Source organism: Alosa alosa, chromosome 13 (genome assembly GCF_017589495.1).
Source record: "Alosa alosa isolate M-15738 ecotype Scorff River chromosome 13, AALO_Geno_1.1, whole genome shotgun sequence".
NCBI classification, from domain to species: domain Eukaryota; kingdom Metazoa; phylum Chordata; class Actinopteri; order Clupeiformes; family Clupeidae; genus Alosa; species Alosa alosa.
The window spans coordinates 12,074,730-12,094,494 of record NC_063201.1 but is presented as its reverse complement, the minus strand read 5'-3'; the positions used below and the strand labels follow the sequence as shown (position 1 = coordinate 12,094,494).

At 44.9% G+C, this 19,765-nt stretch overlaps 2 protein-coding genes across 2 annotated transcripts; both read left to right on the top strand.

Annotated features, from left to right (window-relative positions):
* Window positions 1–547: 547 nt before the first annotated feature.
* On the top strand, window positions 548–11,116 carry pnisr (PNN-interacting serine/arginine-rich protein). Its single transcript, XM_048261203.1, is given in 12 exon segments — window positions 548–628; window positions 1,375–1,502; window positions 1,730–1,945; window positions 2,772–3,010; window positions 3,285–3,441; window positions 4,231–4,430; window positions 5,619–5,768; window positions 6,935–7,034; window positions 7,877–7,930; window positions 8,402–8,590; window positions 9,023–10,178; window positions 10,638–11,116. Coding segments are annotated over 11 exon segments (2,580 nt in total). The 5' UTR covers window positions 548–628; window positions 1,375–1,414; the 3' UTR covers window positions 10,669–11,116.
* A 1,622-nt stretch (window positions 11,117–12,738) lies between these two features.
* Window positions 12,739–18,973, top strand: coq3 (coenzyme Q3 methyltransferase). Its single transcript, XM_048260969.1, has 6 exons — window positions 12,739–13,062; window positions 13,246–13,398; window positions 14,746–14,845; window positions 15,895–16,158; window positions 16,868–17,027; window positions 18,423–18,973. The coding sequence occupies exons 1-6, from the start codon at window positions 12,851–12,853 to the stop codon at window positions 18,623–18,625; spliced, it is 1,092 nt and encodes a 363-aa protein (XP_048116926.1). The 5' UTR covers window positions 12,739–12,850; the 3' UTR covers window positions 18,626–18,973.
* Window positions 18,974–19,765: the final 792 nt, after the last annotated feature.

Below are 19,765 nucleotides of genomic sequence, written 5' to 3'. Positions count from 1 at the left end.
CAAAGTCATAGTTGTATTTATTTATTTATATATATATATATATATATATATATATATATATATATATATATATAAATATGTACATCATCATGTCAATACAGATTTTCAATCAATCAATCAATCAGCAATCAGGTCTGTTATCATTCAATTCTAACAGGATGTCTGTTCTGTCTGCAGTACATTTGTTTATTTTCCCTTTTTCCCTTTAATTCATCCTGCCTATATTATTATTGCTTGTTTTATGTGCTTTGTGTCCTTTTCACATTTACTGTAGGCCTGCTATACCATGATGTGTATTTTATTTTAGGTAGCCTATCTGACCTTTTAACACCGGCCCATGGACAACAAAGGTAAAATAGCCATTTTGGCTCATTCTGGCATATTTCATGTTTATTAATGTGCAATGTCCATGTCAAACAAACCTTAAATACACAAATAAATAAATAAATTAACCGTCATGGCTTAAGTGTGTGCAGACTTTTATGTTAAGATTTGGCAAAATGTGTAAAACGTAGCCTGCTTTTAATTTGACATAACGAAAATGGTCGTGACCAGGAAGTGCAACGCCACTCGCTCTCACAGATGCGCCATCTTGAGTGCAAGACGAAGAAGACGCTTTTCAGGAGAGGTGGGAAATCGGCTTGTTGCCACACCATTATTCTTATTATTGTCTCAGATATAAAAGCATATGCACCTTTATTTTTGGTATATTGAGAAATAGTGGACGCTTAGTATACCCGAGGTTGTTGCGTCAGATCTTCACTCTAAGGCGATGTTTGCATGTCTGTCTGCACTGAGGCCTAGAATGGGGGAGTGGTGTCGGCTAGCCAGTGACCATTTGCTCTGTAGACAGTTGATGTTTTAATGGACGCGCTAACTATATCAACCCTATTTCACCAATGAACTACGATATACTTGTAGAAGATGTTATTTCATTGCAGTGTTGGCCCAGCCCCTGCTCATCTTGTGGGAAACAAACTATTAAGCCAACTTGCTAGATAACTACATGTTATGTCATAGCTTCTAGCTAACGTTAGCTGATTTGCTAAGTGGCTAACGTTAAATTACTTTAGCGTTTAAAGGTAATGTAAATATCTCATGTCCCGCTGGTAGTTATGTTGAATAGGTTTAATTCTCAATTACAATGAATTTAGTTGTTAACGTTATATCATGTTAACGTTTCCAGTAGTTACGTAGTAGTTTCCAGAAGTAACGTTAAACGCAGTGATTGCTAGCTAACTGGCATTGTTGCAAGCAAATCGCAAGGAAGAAACTCTTTGGCCAGCTTGTCCATTTTTCATGGGATTGACCTAAAGACTAGGATGAACGCAACCATGTACAGTTATGTTAATCGTTATCATGACTCCGTTCCAGGCTGAATCCAGGCGCAACGTTAGAAGTCCCAGAGTGAAAGATGTGGGACCAGGGTGGACAGCCCTGGCCACAATGGCCTCTGAGCCAGCAGCAGTGGATGCAGTCCTTCCAACATCAACAAGACCCAAGTAAGTCAACTAGAGGGATGGAATTTATTAAATATATCATCCAAACCCAACATCTAGTTGTGCATTGTTGTGCTCCAATTCGAAATGCAGTAACTGCAGATAAACATGATTGTCATGAGGGTATTTGAAGGAAACATTACAGGTCAAAGAGTTCATTCGCACGAAAGTACCAGCCCTTGTACAGTTACTGATTTGTGTGTGTGTGCGCGTGTGTGTGTTGGACACAGGCCAAGTGGACTGGGCAGCACTGGCACAGGCCTGGATAGCTCAGAAGGAGTCAAGCGGGCCTGGGTCCGAGCCACAGCAGCAGCAGCCGCCGCAGCAACCGCCACCGCCGCCGATGCAGCCCAATGGCCAGGACATACCTGGCCTGGAGCCAGCGGCACACAACAATCATGGAAGCTTCCAGGGAGATCCCAACTTTAACAGAATGTGGCAGCCTGGTACGCACACGATTCATTGCAAATTACATCTAAATGATTTATTCAATCATTCGTTTATGACTATTAACTATTCTTTATTTATTACTTCTACTCACTGTGCTTGTCATGTGTTAATGTGTTTTCTGCTTGGGTTAGATTTGTAGCTCCTAGTATTTAGAAAAGGGTGTGAAACGTTTTGAAATGAGGCTAGAACAGACCCAAATGATTGCATTGTAGATGCCAAGGGTTGAGCGGACAAGGTGTTTTGCATGGATGTCGTCAAAATCCATAATGGTGGGACTAGGGTATCTGCTTCATAGGACTTTGTCTTTTCTTGTTGTTAAGGGTGAATGGCTAACCCTAAACATAATGTGATACTGTAATACTGTATTGCATTTCTCAGTATTTGTGTAAAACTCACGTCGAGCCTTTTGTAAATGGTCAACTCTCATTGGAAATGAACATCAGCTAGACGCTCTGTTTTTCACCTGTGTTATTGGTGTGACTGTAGGGTAATTGTTGAACGTGACTATAACTGACACTGTACAGAGAACTGTTCATGATCCTTCTGTTGTGTTGGCTGCAGATAGAAAGCACAATATTCCACGTAATCAGATTATGTGACCCAAACTGACATGTCTGGAAGATCTTCTTTTGAGAACATACCTTTAATCATAAGATTAATGTTGTTGGCTAACAACGTTCATATTGCACAGAGAACTGTCTTTGATATCCAACGTCTTTGTTAGGTGAAGTGAAAGTGGATAAGACGTGCAGACGTAGGTTTTCTGGCCTTGTATGGCCATAAACCTCACACCTGTGTGTGTGTGTGTGTGTTTCCCATCAGAGTGGGGAATGCACGGTCAGCATGCGCCCCCTCCTCCTCCGCCCGACCAGGCCTGGATTCCCCCAGGGCCCGCGCCCATGGACATGGTGACCCCCTCCGAAGACAGCAACAGCCAGGACAGCCTGGAGTTCCCAGGAGACCCCCACCACGGCATGTTCCCCCAGAATAGCCACGGCTATGGTGGCCAACCAGACGGTTATGCAGTCCAGCCCATGGGCGTCGCTCAGTTTGACTATCAGGTATGCCACGTGAAAATATGCATCTGACCAATGATGTTAGTCAGTCAGGAAGTTGGCAGTTGTTCAAAGCTCTCATTGTGAGTCACCATTTAGTGTGTGTGTTTAGGAGGAGGTATAGACATATGTTAAGTGTGTGTTTTGACTATCGATTATTTTTTCTTGAGTAGTGAATATCATACTCCTAAACAGTTACCACTGGGACATTGTATGGAGTGGGTTGTTGTATGTCTCTGGGAATGAATACAGCTTCAACTACCCCCCCCCCCAACCCCAGCATGGAGCAGCAGCATATGGCCCCCCTGCAGCCAGCTTCCATCCCCCCTACTGGCAGCAAGGACCGCCCCAAAGCAGACGGGATCGCCCGCCGGGCTTCAGGGACCGGCCGCGCTCACCGAACCAGATGGCCGTCAAGCCTGAGGCCCCAACTCTAGGTGGGCATGCCCTCTCTCTAGGTGGGCATACCCTCTCTCTGTGCTCTCTCTGGAGCCACAGTCTTCGCCATTGAGTGATCTTTTGTAGCCAGAGCATGCGTAGTAATCAAGAAACTGTCCAGAACCAGCTATATTATTTTGTTAACTCTCTTTCTTTTTTTTTTTTTTGTTTCTTCTGGCCTACACAAAAGTCAAATTCACTTTTGACTGCGTCTAGGCTGTTTGTTGGTACAATCATTCGTGTCTGCTAAATTAGTCTAGGGCGGTGGTAGTCTCGGGCGGTGGTAGTGTAGTGGTTAAGGAGCTGGGCTAGCGTGCAGTAGCCTGAAAGTTGTCGGTTGTCGGTTCAATTCCCGGCTTCCACCGTTGTGCCCTTGAGCAAGGCACTTAACCCCAAGTTGCTCCGGGGACAATGTGATCCCTTGTAATATAGCTGACATATGTAAGTCAATTTGGTCAAGAAGTGTCTGCTAAATGTAAATGTAATGTAATAAATGTGCTCTCTCTGGAGCCACAGTCTTTGCCATTGAGTGATCTTTTGTAGCCAGAGCATGCGTAGTAATCAAGAAACTGTCCAGAACCAGCTATATTATTTTCTTAACTCTCTTTCTTTTTTTTTTTTTGTTTCTTCTGGCCTACACAAAAGTCAAATTCAGTTTTGACTGAGTGTAGGCTGTTTGTTGGTACAATCATTTGTGTCTGCTAAATTAGTAAATTAAATTGTAAATGTAGATTAGAGGAAATAAATAACGTCTCTAATGCCCTGGACCCCTTGCTTGCCCTTCACAGATGCGGTGAAGAGGCGGACGCTGCCGGCATGGATCCGCGAGGGCCTGGAGAAGATGGACCGCGAGAAGCAGAAGAAGCTGGAGAAGGAACGTATGGAGAAGCAGCGTGCCGAGATGGAGAACGATGACCACAGGGACGACGACGAGGAGGCGGCCGAGGAAGAGAGCGGTGTAGCACGAGTCCCACGCAAGAGCAAATTTGTAAGCGTCCTGTCACACTTTTCCAGTGTTAGATTTGAGTCATATGTTTTTAATGACATTACAGGACTATGTACCCTGGAAATCCAGAGTTCTCGCGAGAGCACAATTTGAATTTGCTTGCCAGCGAGTCACTCTGGCAATCAGTAGTGATGCTCATTACCCATGCCTTTGGAGCCGAGCTGCACCAATCACATCAGTGTATCTGATGTAGGCGGGCCAGAGGCGAGCTTAACAGATGACGACAGTGCTGCGACGTCGAAGTACAGAATCAGTCAGTAAACATTGGTCATAGGATTATCCAATTGCGTGCAGTGATATTTTCAAATGAATGCTTGGAGCCGCCCCTCGAGTTGAGCCATTTCATTACTCATAGCCAGATCTTAAATCTTTCTAGATTTGGGTCTGTATTTCCAGGGTAAGGGCTATGCAGCTTGAGTGAAGACTCACAATAGAGCCCTGTAACTTGTCTGAACTGTTGTGTGACTTTGGATGTATGACACATTTTTGCTTATTTAGTGTAAATTACAGATCTCCAATGACTTCAGCAACAGAGCTGAGTGGTGTGATGCTGAAATGAGTCTGTAGTCTTTTGTGTATCGGCCTCTACACACAGCTGTGTGCGTTGCAGTGCTGGAGACGCATCCCATTCACTTTACATGGGCTCACATCATCTGTTGCCGAACTGAATTGTGGGTCCGTTGCGTCGCGTTTCTCCCGTCGCTCGCGTCGAAGTTCAGCTGTTGCTGCACCGACAGACGGCACCGGCCAATCAAGCCAATCGACGCACGACACCAACCAATCAAATTATGGTTATACTTCGTCATTTGCATAGCTACCGTCGGGAACACCCACTGGCATGCGTTGATGGAACGCAACTGTGTGTAGGAGCCGTATATGAATGTCATATAGGCAAGAGCTATTGCAGGATTACACCAAACATAAGCGACTAAATGACCATAAATGTGCAACCACCAAGTCCAAAAACTTGTCCTGCACATACGAATGCAGGCTAAATTGTTTAAAATTCTAATAGTGTCTATCAAATAGGAACCAGCCACAGCGACTTCTTATAAATTGTGGTTGAGTTTTTATACATAGACTTGCACAAAATGTAGAGATATTTTCACTGTTATAAAATCTAATTATGTGAAATTGTCTAAGATTTGCATACCTCTGCTTCTCACACAGGACAGTGATGATGAGGATGGTGAGGATGAAGACAGGGAAAGGGATGGCATACTTAAGAGGAAGTCGGAGTTCGCTAGCAGAAGCCCCTCCCCTTCACATGAAGACCAGAGCGAGCCGGAAATGACGGAGGAAGAGCGGGATTTCCAGCTGGTCAGTCTCAATAGGGGGATTCGACTTGATGTAGCCACCTGCAGCCGCCTTAAAGGAGAATTCCGGTGTGATATTGACCTAAAGTGTGTTGAAACATTATATCGAGTGTGAACGTATGTCTCATAGCTCATCTCGGCTTGTCCCCTGCACTCAGAAATCTGGCGCTAGTTAGCCGATGCTACCAACAGTTTTTTGATGGGGGTGCCTCGGGCATCTGCCTAGCCATGCAAATAAATCACTGTTTTACACCATTTACGAGGCTCAAAGTAGCTCCATACTTCATTGGTAGACTTCCGAGGGCCTTGACATTTAAAACGAGACATTGAGAACTTTAAAAAAGCTCTGGTAGTTTATTTACAAGACGATTTATACAGACAGTACCTTGATAAAGTTTACCGTTTCACGCCATCTTGAATTTAGTCACGATAAAGTTTGTTTAAAGTCTGAATGAACAGGTATGATAAAGGGATCAGGTTCCAAAAATAATTCCGTGGAAATGCATTGATTCCAGTTGCTGCTACTGGAAGCAACTGGAATCCATGCATTTCCACAGAATTTTTTTTGGAAACGTATTGAACGTACCGAGTTGAAAACGTATCAGAATCTCAGAAATAATCCCATTCTGCAGTCATCTTAAGACGGCTGCAGGCGGCTACATCAAGTCGAATCCCCCTATTCTCTCTCACTAAAGTGTCTGTTAAGTGTCATTGCTATCATTCTTCATGTCTGGTGGATCATCTTCTCCTTCCTTTCTATGTAACTATGTTTCTCTCTCACCTCTGACCTCTCCCTCCCCCCTCTCTCCTTCTGTTGTTCTTTTTCTCTCTCTTTCTCTCCTTCCATCCCTCCCTCCTACATTCTGTCCTTCCCTCCCCCCCTCCCCTCTCTCTCTCTCTCTCTCTCTCTCTCCTTCCCTCCCTCCCTCTTTCTCTCTCTCTATCTCCTTCCCTCCCTCTTTCTCTCTCTCTCTCTCTCTCTCTCTCCTTCCCTCCCTCCCTTTCTCTCTCTCTCTCTCTCTCTCTCTCTCTCCTTCCCTCCCTCCCTCCCTCTTTCTCTCTATCTGTCTTTCTTTTTTTCTCTCCTTCCCTCCCTCCTCTTTCTCTCTCTATCTGTCGCTTGCTCTCTCTCTCTCCCCCCCCCCCCCCCTTCTCTTTCTCTGACCACAGATGGTTCTGACCAAAACGCTGCTGACTGAGGTGCTCCTAGAGGTCACCAGCGAGGAGATCTACCAGGTGGCCAAAGAGACGCACCGCAAAGCCACCAAAGGTCTGCCCCCACATGCATTCTTTGAGTCCCTGTCCCCTCTGTGCCCTGCGGGCTAAACTGCAGCAGAGAAGCCCTATGTGCCTCTCCTGACGGTCAGCCTTTAAGTCCCTTAACTGTCCTCAGACTCCCTTGTGAAAGCTCACTGTGATGCAGTATGATGGATGCCCACTCTAATGTGGCTGGCTCTCTATGGTGTGTACCTGTGTGTTAAGACAAAAGAAAAGAGAAAAAGACAACTCCAGTGACTATGAATGGCCCCTTGAATGGCCATTCTGTGCTAAGATACTAGGGAGGTGGGGTAGGGGCACTCTTGGAAAGACAGACAGACAGAGAGACAGTTATGCTTAGCTACCAAGACACCAAAGTCATGATTTAAAAAAAAAAAAAAAAAAAAGCTCTCTGGTCACCCGGTTTCTGGAACTTGAAGCCCCGTCCACCCCCCACCCCCCTGACTAGCACAAGGCAAGTGTGTCCATCAGACTGATGAGCTGTAGCGCGGTCAGACCTGACCGGATCTGACCGCTACGCAGCGCTGCTTTAGTGTACACACTGCTAACTCTCGCCTCTTGACTTGCTCTTCTCTTCCACTGTTTGACTGAACTGTTTTTGACTGGCAGATAATGTTGTGTTAACCCTTATCTCTTTTCTCCATTTTTTTTCCCTTTTTGTTTTTTATTTCTATTTTTTGTTTTTGTTTTTTTCCCCTCTTTTTTGTGCCTAAGGGAGCTCTTGTGAATAGTACATATTCTGTGCCCCCTCTCTAGAGACTCTCTCATGCCTAAGAGACAATGGTGGCTGTATGTGTTTTAACATGTTGTTCCTGTTGTTGATGTGAATCAAAGCTCCTGCCAAACAGCTGGCACAGTCAAGTGCACTGGCTTCTCTGACTGGCCTCGGTGAGTGTCCCCTCCATCCGAAATCGGGGGCGGGAGGGGGAGGGGGATTTGGGTTTAGGGATAGGGGGTAGTTCCAGACCTTTTCTCTCATCCTTTCTTCTATCATTCTGCTCTTTTGCTCCTCTTACAGCCCCTCAAAGGGCTTTTCTTAAACTGACTAGCCAACTGAAACGATATCTGGTTTAAATATAGTAGTACAGGTTTATATGCCCTATGGATATGTCTCAGTGTTAGACTCTTTATAACAGCATGCAATGTTTCGTACAGTAAGTGGAGTTAATTTTGTATAACACAGCTAGATATTTTTAAGTTTTAGCTGGAGTTGTTTTGCATTGAGAGGGCTTAGTATAAGGACTGTGAATGGGTGGTGAACAAGCAAAGTGTGTGTGTGTGTGTGAGAGAGAGAGAGAGACCGGCTATTTTGTCGGTGTTGAGACTCTGCTATAAGCGACGGGGGCTCTGTCGCCGCAGGGGGTCTGGGGGACTACGGCTCGGACGAGAGCTCGGACGAGGAGCGCAGCGGCCAGGGCTCGGAGTCTTCGGACACGGACGAGGAGGAGCTGCGGCACCGCATCCGGCAGAAGCAGGACGCCTTCCGGCGCAAGGAGCGCGAGCTGCAACTGCTGCAGGAGAGGGAGGCGCTGGAGGGAGGCAAACACGGTGAGCATGGAGGCTAATCTGTTTGTTTGTTTGTTTGTTTTCAAACAGTGTGAGCACATAGACAGAGTAGATCCTTACACTCAACACACCAACTTGATTGTTGATTGTACTCTGTCTCTTCTGTAAAATCACTTTGTTGCAAAAGGTGATTTGTTTAATAAACATAAAACAAAATGGTATTGTTCCATAAATTATAGATTGCTATAAACTATAGACATTGTATAGACATAGACATAGATTTCTGGTTCAGTTTACCATACAATGGAATTAGCCTAATCCTGAAAATCATTGAAAATTGTTTTGTGTAGGAGTTTTCAAAAACCCATGTACGGGAAACGGGCCCATAATAAATGTAATATGTTTACTTTAGACTTGCACATGTATGGATTTGCTTGATTTCTGGTTTGTGTGTGTGTTACTGCGTTATTACAGAAGATGCTGCAGCGGACAGATCATTCAGAGAGATCCCCACTCACGAGGACAAGCAGCCAGACCCCAAGCACAGAGACAGAGACCGAGACAGGGAGGCAGAGAGGGAGCCTAGCGCAGCATCCGCAGCCAGGTCAAAGGGCAGTGAGGGTGAGGTCAGGGGAAGGTTAGGGTCAGGTAGGGAGCACAGGAGTCGCTCCAGCTCAGACGGCCACTCTTCCAGCAAGCGATCTTCTTCGTCCTCGTCCTCCTCTTCCTCATCCTCGTCTTCCTCGGCCACCTCCCGGTCGTCTTCGCCGCGGCGCAAACGCCGACGCAGCCGCTCGTCCTCCCGCAGACGGCGCAGCCGGAGCCGCAGCTCGCGCCGACGCAACTCCCGCTCGGAACGGGAGCGCGGCGGCGACAGGAGGCGGGGCAGCAGCCGAGGTCACTCCCCTTCCTCCGGAGGCCACTCCCACAGGAAGCGCAGCCGGAGCCGGTCCCGCTCACGCTCCCGCCACCGCCGGACCACCAGCGCCAGCAGGGGGCGCAAGAGCAGGTCAAAGGACCGGGTCAGTCGTGAGTCAGAGAGACAGAGACAGTGGCATGGCAAGGGAGCAAGGAGCGGGCCATGAGTTTAGCAACAGTCAGCGGGCGGCCGCAGGAAGCAGAAGGAGGCCAGCAAGGACAGGGAGAGCAAGCGAAGGGATAGGAGCCACAGCCGCGACAAGAAGAAGAAAGAGAAAGAGTCCGATAAGAAGAGGGACAAGCAGAAGGCCAAAGACAGGGAGCGAGAGAAGGAGAAGGAGAGAGAGAGGGACAGAGACAAGGAGAGAGGGAAAGAGAAGGAGAGAGATAGAGACCGGGAGAGAGAGGCAGCCCCCCAGGAGGAGGTCAACGGGAAGTCCAAGCGCAGGAGGGAGAGCGACCCCTCCGACTCTCATCAGAGCGACAGGCTCTCTAAGGACAGCAAGGCCAGCAGCGGTCACAGGAAGGGCTCAGGCAAAGCTAGCAGGAAATACTCTGAGTCGGACTCCAGTAGGAGCAGGTCCCGCTCCCCTGAGGTTAGCAAGGAAAAGAAATCCAAAAAGTCTAAGCGTAGTCGCTCGCACTCCACGGAAAAGTCTCACAAGTCTGGTAAGAAGGCAAGCCGCAAACACAAGTCTAAGTCACGATCAAGGTAGTATTCAATTTTTTACTCCTCTTTTTACAACTGTTTTTTAATGATACTGTTTGTGTGTCATGTATGTACAATACATTTCAAGTAAATTTCAAATGTCACTGTTAATAGAGCACCTCTATCTAAACTGGTTTGACATAATGAACTGATTGAAATAAGGCAGTATTATGGTGCAATAATGGCAAATGGTGATTTATAAAAGTGCCTGAATTATACCTCCTCCAGAGGTTGAGTTTCATTACCAGACCCTAACTTTACACAGGCCTTTGTTGTGTCAGTGTGACTGATGATGTTTTCTGTTTGCTTTAAATGTTTGACATGATGGTCATCGTCATCAACATAAGTGTGGAATCTCTGTGTGTGTGTGTTTTTGTAGAAGTGAGTTAAAAACTTGAGGTGCACACTTTACTGGTGTGACTGCACTAATGTCCCCCTCCCCGCCCGGCGGTTCTCTTTCAGGTCCTCCTCGCCGGCCCGCCGCTGGAGTTGAGGGCTGGCACGGCCCTAATTTGTGCACTTATTTTAAATTCCACGAGTTTAACAGGCTTGTCTCATTCTCGAGGCAAAGGTGTAGGTGAACTCCTCCCATCCCAAAACCCCAGCCCCACCCTTCCCGTTCCTTGCCCCCCACCCCACCCTCCCCCCAAACTCCACCCATTTCCCCCCCCTCCAACCTCTTGCAGTGTAAATAAAGCGTTGTCATTTTTTAAGTGCCCCATGTTTTCATGATGTGACGTTTCTAATTTGCTACGTTTTTGATTTGGTTTCACTTAGGTTTGTTGTTTTTGTTTTTTTGTTGGACCCTTGTTATCCACAATTGAAGGATGAAATAGAATACTAAGGTTGTAACATTTTAATGATCACACAACAGGACAAAAGACAGAAATAATCACTTATTGATGTAAATTGTTGAATAAAACAAATGTTGTTTTCATGTACGGTTCGTCTTCTTTCTGTGTTCCATGGGTTAGATGGTAAAGGTTAATGTAGTGGCACATTTTTTCTTAATGCTCTTGGATAGAATTTAGTGTTTAAAATCATGAACAGCCTTTAAACACTGTTAAAAGGAATGTGTTGCAACAGTCATATAGCCTACAATAAAGCATAAAAGTATGACTTACAGTAGTAAGTAAGTAGCGGTAATTGATTTGTAAATTAGTTAAAAGCTATGGTTAGTTTCTGTTAGAATCAAAAACTATCTGTTGTTTTTTTGCATGCTTAACCATAGGGGTTAATGTGGGAGTGGAATGATGTGGTTGTGTACAGGTCAACAATTTGGGATATTTTGCACATTTCTAAAAAAGAACACTGATATTCAAGCCCTCTCTTGAAAACAGTTTGTATTTTACTGTAGGGAAAAATAATAGTATTTCCTGGGAGGTTGCTGTATATAAATATAGGTGTGTTCAGAAATAATTTTAGGAAAATCAAGTTTTTGATATAAAGTTAAGAGAATCTTTTTCTTCCCAGTAAATTTTGGACTGGTAGGCTGGTACACCTGAGGAATGTACTGAAATTACTGTACACTTTTACAGTTAAATTTCTAATAATTATTATTAAGGGTCCAGGAATTGTGACTGTTTGAGCCCTATTGTTTTTGTACCATTAATATGTTATTATATTTAATTGTATATGTACAATAATAATAATTAAACATTAACGTATATATCTGACAAAAACTGTACAGACACCGAACTTTGTGTAGGTCCATATCCTGGCAGTGACCTCAGAAGTATAATGGCATTGGTAGGGCTCCATAGGCCTATTGGGAATTATGTTGTATTGGATTTTAGAAAAAAAAAAATGTTGGGAAGCATTTGCCCGTCACAACCATAGACAGTAAAAGAAAGGTCACAAACAACTTGGTACATTGGGACCCCACTGTGAGTATGCACAAAACGTTTCCCGTCTTTTGATCTCTGGGGGCCGCTGCAATTACTGAACGTGTATAGCCCTATATCATTCTATTGCAAATATCTTCTGATGAAAAGGTCTAACCATAACCAAACACACAATCATTACAACATTCTTTGGGCACTCAAGAAATGTGTGAAATGTCGTCCATAGGGGACTACAACTGTTAATAAGCCTTTGAGCTAAAAATCTGAAATTTGGTATAGGCCTACTTACAGATGCTCCCATTTACTTTCATTAATCATGTGCTGACATGCTCTTGCCAAAATGCCCATTGAGAATTCAGTAGCCAATATTTGTTATAATCTCCAGGTGTGAATGGTTGATTTTCATGAAATGTGATGGGCTCATTCATCCTGCAACATAGAAATATACCATGGGCAGCTGTAATGTGGCCTACAATATGTTTTGGTTCTATTTCAGGAATTACAGGGCATAGGGGAAAGTACTGTGGTTCTTGTGTAATCTGTTTGACTACATCTTCTATCAATTCCACCTCTGTCTTTTAAAAGTTGTTGAACCATTTATAGTTCCACTGATTAAAAATGACTTGGTACACTTTTTAGTGGTGGGTATTGAGAAAAAAATTACTCCACTAGACATTCGCTCGTGCTTACAGGCTAGGAACTGTTTTTTATGTTCAGTGTTTCCACCCGAGCGAGAAGTTGGTGAACATGCGTGGGTCACATTGATCGTGATCAAATCTGTCAGTGTCAATGGAATAAAGTATCTAATGTTCGGTTAATTAAAAAGCAATTATGTACTCGAAGAAAATCGGACGTCTGGTGTACGGGCTGTGCACGGAGACCAATGCACTGCGTTCAGCAAACATCAAAGGATCGAGTTCCTCCGAAACCGCAATTCGTGTCTTATCCTCTTGGACAGTTTGTAAACATCAGAGATACCACTCTCTCCAAAGCAAGCCCCATGACAAGAGCGACAGTCAACCAAGCACACTCTGGAATATACGGTAGGCATTACAGCATACCCTACTCTGTCAGTCTGTCATTGTCACGCGTGTCCGCTGCAATGAGTGGTATTAGCCTTCATAATCATGCAATGTTGTTAATCTTCTGAGTTCATGTTTAGATTTCACTAAGAAACATAAAGTACTTCAACAATGCAACACAGTGCATCTTAATTTATCTCGCAGGCCTCAAGCTCCAAGCGTTCGTCAGGTTTCCCACACCACGTTGGACCCTGGAGAGGTGAAGAAGTTCCAGTCCCTAGCCGACAAGTGGTGGGATCAACAAGGGGAGTTTGGGGCTCTGCACTCTATGAACGACCTGAGAGTGCCTTTTATTAGGTATGCTATTAACTGTTTACACAAACCTGACAAACAAGAGATTATTTTGATGCCTCAGTCTTGCACTTTTGCACAAAGTTCTATTGACATATACCAGTCATTGAAATATGTCATATTACATAACAATCATGGGTTAATAACAAAATATTTTTTGGTAGTTTACTCTAAATAGCAGTTATCACCCTAAATAGATTTTTAAAACGAGGATGTTCCCGATAATGGGCAATTTTCACCCAGTAAAGTTATCCATTCAATACTATCAAACTAATTAATTCCTCCCTTACATTTAGAAATGCAGGGACATTTGGGTAACCCCTAAATGGTTTCTTACTCTAGGACTGTTTTAATTTGTGAATCTCTTCTTATGTATGCTGGGCCTTGGGCATGGTATCAATCCATACACGTTAATTAACTAATAAATGCAAAACATGAAAAATATGGAGGCAGCAGTACAAATGATCGGAGATTCCATAGATGTGCGTGTGTGTGAGAGAGAGACTGTGGTTATGGACATTTTGATTGGTTATATGGTCAAAAACCGAAACCATCAGTCTATATGGCTGAACCAAAGTGAATGTGGGTGTGCTCATGTTGGGGGGTTGAGGGAAGGGGCTTGGAATTGAAATACATTGTGCGGTGGTGTGTGAGGTGGTGTGTCCGTGCCTGGAGGGCCTGTTTAAATGAGGGGACATCACTGATGTTGATGGCTATTATGATTAACATGGAGGTCGCTGTTTGTTTGCAGCCAAGCCTATTCCCCCACCACCTTTATTTGTTGCTGTATTTTTGATGCAACCAGTGCAAGTCTGTGTGGCATAGGCCCTAATCAGCTCCATCTTGAGGCTTGCTAATGAGATTGACTGAATGAGGTCTTGAAAGGAAGGCGCTGCAGGGACCCCCTCAGTGCTGCTTGCGTAGCAGAAAATATGGGGCCAAATTCCTCCCTGTGTCCAGGACCTGGGGGGTGGGGTAGAGGGACGGTAGGACCCGCTCAGGGGGAAGGATTGGCTGAGGGATGCTCACAGGTTACTCCAGACCGTTCAGACGCCAGGCAGAGATGAGAGGTCTCTATGTCCCCAGGGGTTGTTGGAACCTCAGGATGACAGGAAGGTGTTGGTGATGAGGGCATCAAAGGTTTCTCCACGGCCCCTGATTTGCAGCAGCCTAGTGCTCTGTCTTGGGAGTAACTGCTAATTATGTCGGCTTCATTTCTTGCAGATGCCCGCTGTCCTAAATTCCCAGTGACAGTGTCCAGAGGGCAAGTTGACGGATCCCTTATGGGTAGAGGGTCGGTTTGCGTTGCGGTGACTTTTCACCCCAGTTACCCTTTGACCCCTGTCATTTCAGGGACAATCTGTTGAGCATCCATGGCAGTCGAAGGCTTGGCAGTCCTTTGGCCGGCCTCAGGATCCTGGATGTTGGCTGTGGAGGAGGCCTGCTTACTGAGGTAAGCAATGCATCTACTGCTGTGTGTGTGTGTGTGTGTGTGTGTGTGTCTGCTTTTATGTTTTGTATGCCAGAGAAAATACAAAAAAGGGGTATGAATAATCACACCAACACATCATTTCATGAGCTCTAATTTTTGGGATTGCAAGCTGTCGCATCCAACATTTTCTTGTACTATTTGCTCGATATTATTTGCCCTCAGAGTACAAACATATCGGGTAGATTCAGGCGTAGTCACTTGATAGGCCTACATGAGAAGGCACGGACTGCCATGTGTGTTTAATCCAGCATGTGACTGGACTGGTCATGGTTTGGTGGAAAAGACAGCTTGAAGTTTGGCTTGTTTCTTTTTGCTCTGTGAGGCATCTTTTTATTTTGGCTCTGGAGGGAGGGAGGGCTTTGGAATTGATATGATATGAAAACCGAACAGCAAAACTGGGTGATTGTAGCAGACAATGTCATGTCCCATAACTCGATACACAAGTTCACACACACACACACACACACACACACACACACAGATAGTCCCTTGCATGTTTGAGTATGGTCGGGAATAATTTGATGTCTTGTGAAATTACATCACTCAGTAAATGTCCTTCACTGTAAAGCAGCTGTCCATTTGAATGCGCTGTTGAGCCAACCCCAGTTTGCTCTGGTCTCTCAGGCAATACTCATGTCTTCCAGCAGGTGGCACTGAAGAGTAAAACGGTTTATTCCACACATGCTGTATTAATCATACATTTAGGAGAAGGGCCCCAGACTGATATTAGCAAATAGCACTCTGCATTGACTAACAATAATAACTGCATCAGGTCTCACATTTCCTACTCTTTTCTTCCTGTCAGAGGAAGTGGTTTTTAGACCTCACAGCATTAAGATGACTGTGTGTCTGACAATCTCTCTCTCTATCTCTCTATCCCTGTATCTCTTGACCTCTTGACATTTGCCTCTTTCTTTCTCTCTTTTTCTCTTCTCTCACTCTCTCTCTTTCTTTCAATTTGTCTCTGTCTTTTGTCCTCCTGCCTCTCTCTCTCCCTTCCTCTCCTTCAGCCACTGGGTAGATTAGGCGCAGACGTTCTGGGCATTGACCCAGTGGAGGACAGCATCCGCACTGCCGAGCTACACGGTTCGTTCGACCCACAGCTGCGGAGGCACGTGCGGTACCGGGCCTGCACGCTGGAGGAGCTGGCCCAGGAGGAGGACCCTGAGGCGGGCACGGGGACAGAGGGCTTCCACGCCGTGGTGGCCTCGGAGGTGGTGGAGCACCTGGCCGACCTGGACGTCTTCGCCAGCTGCTGCCACCAGGTGCTCAAGGTGAGGTGGTGTGGCCAAGCTGTGGTGATGCTCAGCTAAGCGGAATAGTCTGCGTCTGTGTGTGGGTGTATGTAACATTGTGTAAATCCACATCTTCTGTGGATGTAGTTATGATTCTTACACTTACCACAATAATCTGCTGATTAGCAAAGTTTTCTTTTTTCTATAGCACCCAGTACTGTCACAGTATTACCAGTATTGTAGTATTATCAGTAGATTGCTTGTGTGTGTGTGTGTCTGTGTAATGATTTGGGTCACATACACTCAGTCAGTGTCTGCCAGATGTGTTTAATCTTCTGGGTCAAGTGTAAGTGGCAAACATGATGGAATAAGTGAGAGCCTAAATCCCTGTAACCCTGTTAAGGACAGTTTGTGTCTCTCTCGCTCCAGATCAGTAAATGCACTCCTGCTCTTTTCACCAAAGTGCAAGACTAGAGCAGTCATAGTGCAAATAAATGCTTGCTAAGTGAAAGCATTCACTCGCCAATACTCCTCTTCACCAAACATATCAGAGCCTATTAGAGCATAAATGTGTACTTCCTTGCTATGCTGATGCAATGGCATTCTGGCATCACACACCTCAACTGAATGGATTTGGAGGTCTCTTTTGACATAAATCACAGGCCACTCAACTTAATTATTGAATGGATGTGAGCATATGGTCATAAAGTCAAAAATAAGACTTTTCTTCCTCTGTGCATTTGTGCAGCCAGGTGGCTCTCTCTTCATCACCACCATCAGTAAGACCAACCTGTCCTACGCACTTGGAATTGTGGCAGCCGAGCAGGTGTTAGGCATTGTGCCGAGCGGCACGCACGACTGGGAGAAGTTCATCAGCCCCGTGGACCTGGAGCGCCTCCTGGAGGCCTGTGAGTGTACTGCCCCCCCCCCCCCCCACCCTTGCTCTTTCCTTAGCCATCTCTGAGAATTCTGTTGAAGACATGTTCTGATGTATGTGCACACTATATTTACAGCTAAACCTTTACTTTTTCTCATCCTCCTCTTCTTGTCTTCTGTCCATCTTTACCTCCCACCGAACTTACAGTACCTCTCTGTGTTTCCTTCTGTCTTTCCTTCCTCAATGGGAGCAACTAACCTCAGGATAGGGACACTGCTAGGAGTCCCAGTGCTGAACCCCCACCCCACCAAAAAATGTCCCTTTGGGGGCTCTCTGGAGTTCTGCACTTTTGTCAAGATGAACTTAGGTTAATTGTGCTATTGACCAGGACATTATTCCCATATCGATCCAGAACAAAAGCATGTCTTTACATTCCACACAGTCATTAGGCAGACGCTTGTGTCGTTAAGAGACTTGCAGTTGTGTGCTGTTCTCACGGTTTTATCAGTAATCCGGCTTCTTGGACATGCAACTCCGCAGGGGCAGGTTTACTAAGAGGGAGGGTAAATCTGGGCATGTGTGTGCACCTGCGCTCGTGGCTTATTTTATTTGGCAACGAATTCACCTGCACTCGTTTGTGTAAGCCGGATGCTGTTGAGGAGTACGGTCACAAATATGTGATTAGAATGTTTGCAATCCGAGAGTTCCATATTATGATGCGACAATTACCCTCAGAGATTTTCCCCATAGACTGTATAAAGAACACTGAAACTATTAGATTTAGATCATTTGCGTAGAATTCTAGAAGGAACCAGAAAAATAATTCACTCCTCAACAGGTTAAAGTACTGTTTTGTGCAATGTTTTGTGCTATGTAGCTCAATGGCACAAAAGCCATTTACAAGTTATGGATGGTACACCAGAGAGTTACTGTACTGTGTCTGTCCTGGATGACTCCTGGATGACTCTCCTGTTGACCATGTTGATTTGACCCCTTTACGCCGTACCCCGTGTCTGACAAATAACTGTACTGTTTTGTGCAATGTTTTGTGCTATGTAGCTCAATGGCACAAAAGCCATTTACAAGTTATGGATGGTACACCAGAGAGTTACTGTACTGTGTCTGTCCTGGATGACTCTCCTGTTGACCATGTTGATTTGACCCCTTTACGCCGTACCCCGTGTCTGACAAATAACTGTAATATTTGACAGTCTGAGGTGTCGGTCACAGGACCTTCCACTGAAGGATCTCTTGATCTCATGCCAAACATGCACTGAAAGAGGCCTGTCGTCATAATATTTTCACTTTTGTGAACTAATAGATAATATTTGTATGTAATGTTAATTATATGCCACATATTATAATTAGTTTTCTAATATAGTATATAGTAATTAATATAATAAAATTAGCTCTCTTTTGCACCCAGCTGGCTTCCAGGTGGAGTCGATCCGAGGTATGCTTTTCAACCCACTGTCGGGGTCCTGGTGCTGGACTCAGAGTACGGCCATCAACTACGCCCTGCACGCTGTGAAACGCTCCGAGGAACCACAACCGGACCGGGCCCATGCTGACAATGAGGAACCGGAGCATGAGACATTGTCACGAGCAGCCGCCTCTGGACAGAACTGAGAGAGAGAGAGAGAGAGAGAGAGAGAGAGAGAGAGTGTGTGTGTGTGTGTAAAACGAATAAGAGTTTATGAAAGTACATCATATTTAAATGAGAGGTGTGTCCATAAACATATTTACATGACTTTATCAGAGAAATCTCTTGACCGAGAGTAAAAATGAATCTCTTGTAACACATTTCTGAAGGTATTCCCCATATTAACATATAAGGGAAGGGGTCAACAAAGAGCTAACAGGCCAGCTTTGCCCTTGAAAGACAGATGTGTGTCTGTGTTGGTAGAGAACCTGATGAAAATGAGGATCGAAATATCTGACTGCAACTGAAATAAAATACTCAAAAAAGGGTGAAAAGTGTTCAGACTCTTTTTTGATTCACCCTTTCTAGCACATGGGATATACATTGAACTCTTTTGACTCTTTTGAAATGCATAACAAATAGCCTTCTCACAAGCCAGCCTTCCCCAAATAGCAAACATGTGGGCAGGATCTGAACAAAAGCCTTCAGATCCATCTGAACCCCACTCCCAGAACACTCCAAAGTTTATCAGCATCAGATCAGATAACTTATAAAAGATAGTCAGTCATCTATTACACCACCATCTCAGAATGCTACTGGGGTACCAGGTCATCATCTTACTTTGATATCAATCAAGCCCTTTGGATGCCCACCTTTAGATAATGTCCGCTGTATGCTCGCTAAAATGATCTTCGCTGCGAGCCAACTCACTGTTCAGGGGTGCGTCTATCATACAACTACGGATGTTAGATTTTTACTAACATGGTATAATTCATCGTTTAACTAACCAACATCAGAATTGTGACTGTTTCCCAGGGTTCAGCCCTACAAAAAATTGACATCAGTGATGTCTTCGACATGCTTCTACTATGCTTCTACCACAGGTCAAGAGGTGTTGTTCAAACTACCTTTACGAACTTTCATTAGAACTATGCTTTTGGGAAACGTACCCCTGCCTGCAGGTTTGTTCGGCGGCAGATTGATATGCTTTCTATTTTTTAATCTTAGCATGTCAGTACCTTGAAAGGGGTTTGGAGAGCAAGGCTGATTTGTGGACTGGGGCCTTGGAGGCTCCCGGTGCTCATCAAGGCTCATCACCTACTTGCTGAAGTTACTACTTAATGGCA

Excerpts from the sequence above, each read along its gene's own strand:
- coq3 (XM_048260969.1), top strand. The coding sequence starts at position 12,851 with ATGTACTCGAAGAAAATCGGACGTCTGGTGTACGGGCTGTGCACGGAG. Across the intron at positions 13,063-13,245 it reads AGCACACTCTGGAATATACG|GCCTCAAGCTCCAAGCGTTC; the intron begins GTAGGCATTACA and ends TTTATCTCGCAG. Across the intron at positions 17,028-18,422 it reads GGAGCGCCTCCTGGAGGCCT|CTGGCTTCCAGGTGGAGTCG; the intron begins GTGAGTGTACTG and ends TTTTGCACCCAG.